Consider the following 10,000-nt stretch of genomic DNA (forward strand, 5'->3'; position numbering starts at 1 on the left):
CTTCCGGTGCCCCTTACAAAAAAGGTGAGATGTATGAGTAATAAAACATTTCTGATTGTGATTCTGATAAAGTACCGCTGTCGGCGCGAGCGAGACCTTTCCGACGGTGTAACATATGTGGGGGTTTGTTGGCCGGTTCGTCTCGTATTAATCGTAAGAGAAACGTGCGGAACTATAATAATACAAGTTGAAGTATGCGCAATAATAATGCAGCAGCAGGCCCATAATAAAATATATTTTCCATAGGTCATAAAAAATATCAATAATTATTAGAGATGTCCGATAATTACTTTTTGGCCGAAATCCGATATTGTCCAACTCTTAATTACCGATTCCGATATCAACCGATATCGATATATACAGTCGTGGAATTAACACATTATGATGCCTAATTTTGTTGTGATGGATGCATTAAACAATGTAACAAGGTTTTCCAAAATAAATAAACTCAAGTTATGGGAAAAAAAATGCCAACCTGGCACTGCCATATTTATTATTGAAGTCACAAAGTGCATTATTTTTGTTAACATGCCTCAAAACAGCAGCTTGGAATTTGGGACATGCTCTCCCCGAGAGAGCATGAGGAGGTTGAGGTGGGCGGGATTGAGGTGGCGGCGGGTGTATATTGTAGCGTCCCGGAAGAGTTAGTGCTGCAAGGGGTTCTGGGTATTTGTTCTTTTGTGTTTATGTTGTGTTACGGTGCGGATGTTCTCCCGAAATGTGTTTGTCATTCTTGTTTGGTGTGGGTTCACAGTGTGGCGCATATTTTTAACAGTGTTAACGTTGTTTATACGGCCACCCTCAGTGTGACCTGTATGGCTGTTGACCAAGTATGCCTTGCATTCACTTGTGTGTGTGAAAAGCCTTTAAGGTTTCTCCCTACGTCCGTGTACACAGCGGCGTTTTAAAAAGTCATAAATTTTACTTGTTGAAACCGCTACCGACAATTTTCGATATTACATTTTAAAGCATTTATCGGCCGATAATATCGGCAGTCCGATATTATCGGACATCTGTAATAATTATCGATATCGACTGATACAAAACACTTAAATCGTGATCAAGCCCAGCCCTACGTCACACCAATACATTTGATTTAAAAAATTACTGTTAAAAAGAAAACTAAACCCTTCAATGACACATTATTAAATGTACGGTGCTATGGGTGGGTTAAGGTGAGCAAACCAAGCGCTCCCTTTCTCCTACGTGTTCCCTGAACTCATTGTAAACAAACCCCGATCGCGTGGGACCTCAGAGGAAGACGTCTTTTGTTCCGCAAAAAAAAAAAAAAAAAAAAAAAATCACGCTTCAACACATCAAACCTTCCCAGCCACCTGGAACTATCTCCATTTAAAAACAACACATATAATACAGTAAGTTATCGTAATTGGCGTTTAGCTGGTAATGATCGCTATCGGCTCGAAAAACTCAATATCGTGACTATCTAATAAAAACATCTCTGCGGATCGAGAGCAAATAAAAACGCCCGAGGTTCAATTAGATACACATGTGCACGTTGCATAAGCAAGAGTTTGTTGGTATGCAACATTTCCTGAAAGGGGTAAAAAAAATGCTGTGAAATGTGACAAAAGTGACGCGAGAATAAAAGAAGAGAAAAGAAAATACAAAGAAAGAACGAAAGCAGAGAAACTTCCCATTGGAGCTTTTTGTGTGTGTGTGTGTGTGATGAGTTATGTGTGCCAAGTCCTTGCTGCGCACCCCCACAAACACACACACATGTATACACACACACGCACGCACACACGCACAACCTTTGGAGCGGCGGCGTGTGCCGTTAGCCCAGCTTGGTGATCTGTAGGTCGCCGGCTATCCGCACAGTGTCGATGGACGTCAAAGATTTTACTTTGTGGTAAAAGTCAAAGAGCTGGTGTCCGTCCACGAATATTCGGAACCGCTGGTGCTCGCAGTGGATCTCCACCTGCGGTGGGGGCGCACAAGAGCCCGGGTTAGACACGGTCGACATACAAGACATTGCAGATAAAACGTGGAAAGTTAAAGTACCAATGATTGTCACACACACACTAGGTGTGGCAAAATTATTCTCTGCATTTGACTCATCACCCTTGATCACCCCCTGGAGGTGAGAAAAGGGCAATCAATCTGCAGGGTTTCCCACACATTCATTTATTTGTGGCGGCCCGCCACGAAAGAATTACGTCCGCCACAAATAAAAAATAAAAAAATTTAATTTTTTTTTTTTGTCCTGTCCAGCTTCTCAGGCAAATCATATAGTTGATGTAGATGCCCATATCGGCTGTTCAGATTTACTTTACAAAAGAGAAGTGTAGGATACTTCTCTTGTTGCCTTATTTGTACTTGACTTTATTAAATGTATTTATATTAGAAACACAACATGTGTATATAACAAAGGGTGCAAAGTCTGCAGGCAGTAGGAAACACATGGTTAAGTGTAGGGAGTAAAACTGATGGCAGTCTAAAGCTCAAGATTTTTGGAGCTCTTTGTTCAGTGGATCAGATGTTTGATGAAGCTCTGTGTCTATCTACCACCACTACTGTTTCCTGTTTATTTGTTACTGACTGTGGCAGGACACCTCTGCCTCTGTTTCACTTTATGTTGCTGGTAAATAATATGGTTGTAGTAGTAGGCTAAAGTTAAATTATTTAGTATGCACTAATTAAAGGGGCAAAGCTTTAAGAGACATTTTAGCTTTTATATTTTACAAGATATATTTTTTGTAAGAACCACAATTAATAAATATATTTCAGTGAATAACTTATTGTTCAAATCTGTATATAAATATGTACATAAAGTGTTGTAATTATATTGTAAAATGGATGGATGGATGGACGTAAGTATACATTTTTTGAGCCTTTTTAGAGAAAATCAAATCATTGTAGTAAATTACTCGATGATGTCATGGTGACCACGCCCATAGCCACGCCCCCACCGCCACAGGTATCTTGGCAGTTTATGGGAAACACTGATCTGTCAATCCTTTCCGTGTCCGGGCCAGGTAAGGCTCCCCGTGTTGGGTCAAATTAAGCCGCAGGCTCCACTCCTGGTGGTGCCCTTCCGTCAATTCCTTTAAGTTTCAGCTTTGCAACCATACTCCCCCCGGAACCCAAAGACTTTGGTTTCCCGGCAAGCCAGTTGGGCTGGGTATTGGCAAAGGACTTCACGGTACGCAACACCGCGCTCAAGTCTCGGGATGTAACCATAAACGGTAAAAACGTAGTTTTACCGCTTCAAATTTAAAAAACATGATCGATAAACTCAGCTTAAATGCTAACATGTAAACAAGAGACATTAACGTCTTACCCCATTAAGAAGCGACATAACCCAATCTAAATGTATATACCGTATTTTCCGGACTATAGAGCGTATTTTAAGCCGCACCCACTACATTTTAAAAGAAAAAACATATTTTTCCACAAAACTACAAAACGCAGATGAAAACGTTGTGAAATTAGTAGAGATGTCCGATAATATCGACCGATAAATGCTTGAAAATGTAATATTGGAAATTATAGGTATCAGTTTCAACCTCCCGATTTTCTGTGCCCCTCCCAAAAATCTCCCGGGGCAACCATTCTCCCGATTTCCACCCGGACAACATTATTGGGGGCGTGCTTTAAAGGCACTGCCTTTAGCGTCCTCTACAACCTGTCGTCACGTCCGCTTTTCCTCCATACAAACAGCGTGCCGGCCCAGTCACATAATATATGCTGCTTTTACACACACAAGTGAATGCAAATATGCGCCACACTGTGAACCCACACCAAACAAGAATGACAAACACATTTCGGGAGAACATCCGCACCGTAACACAACATAAACACAACAGAACAAATACCCAGAACCCCTTGCAGCACTAACTCTTCCGGGACGCTACAATATACACCCCCCGCTACCACCAACCAACCCCCCCCTCCCAAAGCAATGTTTACAGTTAGCATTAGTGAAATACCAAAATATAGGACACATGCTAAAATGTTAACTGTAACTTGTGTCAAGGACCAAAATAAAATATTCTGACATGTGTACCTGAAAAATGTGTTTAAAATGCTAGCCTGCTAACGTTGGCATGCATCAAGGAATATAAGTCGCACCCACTACATTTTAGAAAAACATGGTGTTCCATATATTAGCCGCACCGGACTAAAAGCCGCAGATATATACGCTGCAACGTGCGTTATTTGCGCAGAAATATTTTGTAAATGTTTATTTACATACTTAAATTAGTTCTAAATAGGGATGATGTTTAATAAGGAATTATCGAGTTCGAGCCTATTATCGAATCCTCTTATCGAACCGATTCCTTATCGATTCTCTTATCGAGTCCAGATAGGTTGTTGTATGTGGGAGAAAAAAAACACAATATTTGGTTTAACAAAAGCTCACTTTTATTATATAAGAAAAAAATAAAATCTAATAAATAAATAAATATTGACTGTTACCCCCCTAAAAAAATCAAATCAAATAAATAAATATTGACTGTTGTTACCCAAAGTATATTAAGTGGGTTTTTTCAGAGAAACAAATATATACAGTAACACAAAAACAAGCTGTCTCTGTGATCACTATAGGTGTATAAATAATAATATAGTGTTAAATAAAATCAGTCCTTTGGGCACAAAACTGAAAATAATACAGCTCTCCAAAAAGTGCACTTCTGCTGCTATTGGAACATAACTGTTTGTTATGATGCTTTGACATTTTTGCACTTTATTTCTTTATTGAAAGAAAATTCTATGAAGAGAAAAGTTCTTTGCAAATGTGGTTACAATGCTAAAAAATGAAAAGTTAAAGCTAAAAAAAGAAATACACTTTATTGAGTTAACATTATTTCTTTATAGGGGGAAAAATGTTATGAGCTAGAGAATATAACAACTACACTACCCAGCATGCAACGTGAGTTACGAGCATGCGCGGTAGCCCCGAAAAGTGTTGCATGTTGCCACGCTGTGAAAGTAAACGTCAAGAACTCTGCCAACACGCCTCGTCTGCATTATTTATAATTAGACAGACAACACATATACAGTGTGATTTTGTTTTGTTTACAAGGAAAGAAAAACAAAAGTTAAAAAAGGGAGATATGTTGTATATATATGTATGTGCTGCGGTTGTTTTAAGAACGTTGCGACAGCTGCCGTAAAGGAGGTGCGTTGCTAGCCTGGTTGCTATGTTTCCGGTTGGTCGTAAAAGTGTTCGTCATGTGTTTTTACCCTGCTAAAATCTCTCAGTAAAGTTATTCGATGGATTATAGCTTTTGTTTTGAACTTTATTACACCTTGGAGCGCTTTTTCCCGTCCATTGTTTTCCTGCTTTCGCTATCTGCGCCTAATGACTGAGCTACGTGACGTCATTTCTTGTGATGTCCCACGGAGCATTTCTGGTCGGGACGGGATTCGAATAAAGAATCAACTCTTTTCCTTTACTATAGTGGTCTCGATAACGGGTACCGGTTCTCAAAAAGGGATTCGAGTCCGAGGACTGGGTTCTTTTCTTATCAAACAACCGGGAAAACCGGTTTCGAGTATCATCCCTAGTTCTAAACGATGTCTTTCACTGACCAGATAGCATCGAATAAAATGACTTAATATAGTATTCTGACATGTGTACCCGAAAAATGTGTTGAAAATGCTAACCTGCTAACCTTGGCATGCATCAAGTGCAGTATTTTCCAGACTATAAGGTGCACCAGCATATAAGCCGCACCCACCAAATCTTACGACATTTTCCCCCGTATTTTAGCCGCAGCGTACCATAAGCCGCAGATATATACGTTGTGAAAGGAGTTATTTACACAGAAATCTTTTGTAATTGGCTGATCAAACAAAACAGAAGTCATCGTCATGGACGCACTAGCTGCGCAAGCTAGCTCGCCAACCGGCCAAACAGACTCAATAACTCCACGGTGACGTTTTGGGGAATTTACTGAGGAATTTGTGAAACAGAAAGAATACAAAAAAAATGCCATTGTAAGCTAATAATACTAACGCAGACACTCGTAAACGTGTTAGCACATTAGCTACTGCTAACAACGCTAGTGTCATTACATTACGATAGCACGTACAAATACGCATGAAAACACTCCTACAGACACCACACAGGGGACGGTTTAGTAAGTAAGAATTCCATCCATCCATTTTCTACCGCTTGTCCCTTTTGGGGTTGTGGGGGGCGCTGGAGCCTATCTCAGCTGCATTCGGGCGGAAGGCGGTGTACACCCTGGACAAGTCGCCACCTCATCGCAGGGCCAATTATATATATTATATATATAGTTAATATATATAATACAACATAGAGCTTCTACGCCCCCTTGTGGTATGTGCCGTCTCTACACTCCCCTCCACAAACATAACAAAGACAGAGTTGGCTGGCTTGGCTGAACAGATTGTCTGGGTATATATGACTTGGAAACAGAATAAAAGGACAACATCTTGCTTCCAATGTTCAGGAGGTAGAATCAGAGCCGGTACAGTTTGTGTGTAAAACAGAATACCAGAAAGGTATTGTTTTAGTTATATTGTAAAACGTACAAACATCGCTTGGAGGGATGAATGAAGAATCCATACGAGTAGAAACGCTATGGATGATTAGAAGACAGAACGGCACTTCTACTTCCGGTTCAAAGCTTAAAACAGCGGGAATTCACATTCACCCAGCAGCACCCGCAGTGAGAAAACTCCTCCAAAAGATGGCGCCATAGCACAAACAACAACACACCATTTAAGTGTCTTTGCGTGTGTCTCATAAAAAAACATTCGCTTTACGGCCGTAAGCGAAGAAAAATCCATAAATTAGCCGCGCCGTTTTATAAGCCGCAGGATGCAAAGCATAGGAAAAAAGTAGCGGCTTATAGTCCCACATTCCTGTCTGAGCAACTAAGATGTTCAATTGTGCACATTACTCGGAGGAATATGACACGGGGGTGTGTTCAAGGGCCGCTAAACAGAGTAGGACGCCACAAAGCCCGCCGGAACACTCTTATCGCTGAAGTTTAAGAAACACAAAACATGCAAATTTGTTGTAACAGGAAGTGATCACTGAGCAGTGGGCGTGACACGCTAACAGCCAATCAGGTAACAGTATCAACTATCAAGTTTGGTTGCCTGGCGGATGATTCTTTGCATGGAGCGAGGACAGAAAGTCAAAATGAAGAAATTGTGGATAGAACACAAAGTGACCTGGACAGTAGGGCACTTTTTTTGGATTTTTTCAAAGGCACCGTAGTCAGACCAATGTGGTCTGTAAATGATCCAAGACCGCTAATACCACACCACCTTGGCCGCGCTCACCCTTTAGAGCACAGCTGTAACCTCCTGGCACTAAACCTGCAGAAAATAGTTCTTCTCAGGTTTCTCTATGTTTACATTTTGCACAATTTTTTTTTTACACTTTATTAAATATTTCTTACATATTCCTTATTTTTGCACCTTCATTTTAAGAGCTTATTGTTAAGTCTTCTATGTGATTTTACTATCTTTTGATGACATTCTTTGAGTGTTTTCCATGCTTGTGTTGACATTTCCTTTCTGCCTTGATATCTGAGGGCATTATAATCAGAGGAGGGTTACATTTATAATAACATATATTTTTCTCCTGCTCTTTATTTTCCATAGGTCATAAAAATATCAATAATTATCGATATCGACCGACATAAAACACAGTTTTCAGCCATGTCGCCCAGCCCTGATGTGGACACACTTCCCCCCCTTAATTAAAGCAAGGAAGCAGCCTGTTCCCTGGGCTGTAACACACATAAAATGTGGACACGCTCAAAGTTAAACTGGGACTTTTGTTCCACTAAGCAAAAAAAAGTGTTTTTTGTTTTTTTTATCCCAGTGGAATACTAAAATAGCCCCATGTTACTGGCTAAAAGTGGACTGGTACCACCATGTAAGGCAGGGGTGTCCAAACCTCCACTGAGGGACGCACACTGAAAAATTCAAGCAATAGATTTTTCTTTATGGCTCTCTTCAAGTTTGGTCCAGGGTCTTATTCATAATTTTTTTCAAATATAAGTCACATATTATTGTTTTTATTCAATGCTTAATCTCTCGATCAACTGTCGATAAAAAGTTTATTTTTTTAGGTTTTATGCCCTATTTTTTTGTCAAAATTCTTTTTTTTTTTATAGCAAAACACAAAATATGCAATATTTGACCCTAAATATTTTCAAAAAGGAATATTTGATGTGAAGTAATCAGAGCCTTCAATAGGTCAATAATTAATAACATTATTATTATTATTATTTTTTTTATACTTTCAAAAACTAAATACCCTCAAAAAGGTATCGGCCACCCAAAAGTGCCCCCAGTCATAAAAGTGTTAAAAATAGGTAATATATTATTTAATTTCTCTACTTCCATGTCTTGGATCTCTAAGTCAACTTCAGATCGATATGTCCATTAAAAGTGTTGTTTTTAATGTTTTATGGGGGTTTTTAAACATTGGTTTTAATATGGTAAACACACAAAACTTACAAACATTTCTCCAAACACATTTCAAAGTCTAACATTTGTAATTGGAGCCTTAAATATGTTTTTTAAGTAATTATATTCATTAAAAAAATCTGAATAAAATTTCCACTCTTAAAAGTGTTAAAAATACAGTGTTAGTCATAGTTTTTTTTTTTTTACTTTCAACGCTTAAGTCTCTCGATCAACTTCACTTTTTTTTTTTATGTTTTTGTTTTATGCCCTTTTTGTCAAAGAAAACTTTGTTTTTTATACGTCAAACACGCAAAATATGCAATATTTCCCTCACAAGAAATTTCAGTGTGAAGTAATCGGATCCTTAAATAGGTCAATAATTCATAACAACCGTGATTTTGATTCATTATTATTTTTTAGCAATGACATTTTATTTTTTATTTTTATTTTTTGGTTTTAATATGGTAAACGAAAAACTTGCTAAAATTTCTCCAAAACACATTTTAAAAGGGTAACATTTGTAATTGGAGCCTTAAATAGGTCAATAATTCATAACATTATTATGTTTTAAGTAATTATATTAATTTAAAAAAAATCAGAGTTAAATTCCCACTCATAAAAGTGTTAAAAATACAGTGTAGGTCAGGGGTCACCAACGCGGTGCCCGCGGGCACCAGGTAGCCCGTAAGGACCAGATGAGTAGCCCACTGGCCTGTTCTAAAAATAGCTCAAATAGCAGCACTTACCAGTGAGCTGCCTCTATTTTTTAAATGTAATTTATTTACTAGCAAGCTGGTCTTGCTTTGCCCAACATTTTTAATTCTAAGAGAGACAAAACTCAAATAGAATTTGAAAATCCAAGAAAATATTTTAAAGACTTGGTCTTCACTTGTTTAAATAAATTCTTTTTTTTTTTTTACTTTGCTTCTTATAACTTTCAGAAAGACAATTTTAGAGAAAAAATACAACCTTAAAAATGATTTTAGGATTTTTAAACACATATACCTTTTTACCTTTTAAATTCCTTCCTCTTCTTTCCTGACAATTTAAATCAATGTTCAAGTAAATTTATTTTTTTTATTGTAAAGAATAATAAATACATTTTAATTTAATTCTTCATTTTAGCTTCTGTTTTTTCAACGAAGAATATTTGTGAAATATTTCTTCAAACTTATTATAATTAAAATTCTAAAAAAATATTCTGGCAAATCTAGAAAATCTGTAGAATCAAATTTGAATCTTATTTCAAAGTATTTTGAATTTCTTTTAAAATTTTTGTTCTGGAAAATCTAGAAGAAATAATGATTTGTCTTTGTTAGAAATATAGCTCGGTCCAATTTGTTATATATTCTAACAAAGTGTAGATTGGATTTTAACCTATTTAAAACATGTCATCAAAATTCTAAAATTAATCTTAATCAGGAAAAATTACTAATAATGTTCCATAATTTATTTTTTTAATTTTTTCAAAAAGATTCGAATTAGCTAGTTTTTCTCTTCTTTTTTTCGGTTGAATTTTGAATTTTAAAGAGTCGAAATTGAAGATAAACTATGAAAAAAAAAAAAAAATTAAATTAAA

The 10,000-nt window shown here is 37.4% G+C and overlaps 1 protein-coding gene across 1 annotated transcript in view; it reads right to left on the minus strand.

Moving 5' to 3' along the window:
• Positions 1–10,000, minus strand: part of LOC133657769 (galectin-related protein B-like) — a 39,821-nt gene that overhangs the window by 1,825 nt on the left and 27,996 nt on the right. The window contains exon 6 of the mRNA XM_062059484.1: positions 1–1,939. This exon is cut by the window's left edge and continues 1,825 nt beyond it. Coding sequence (XP_061915468.1) covers positions 1,796–1,939 — 144 coding nt within the window. The 3' untranslated portion in view covers positions 1–1,795. The remainder of the gene's footprint in view (positions 1,940–10,000) is intronic.

The sequence above is a fragment of the Entelurus aequoreus genome, linkage group LG09, assembly GCF_033978785.1.
Source record: "Entelurus aequoreus isolate RoL-2023_Sb linkage group LG09, RoL_Eaeq_v1.1, whole genome shotgun sequence".
In the NCBI taxonomy this organism is placed as follows: domain Eukaryota; kingdom Metazoa; phylum Chordata; class Actinopteri; order Syngnathiformes; family Syngnathidae; genus Entelurus; species Entelurus aequoreus.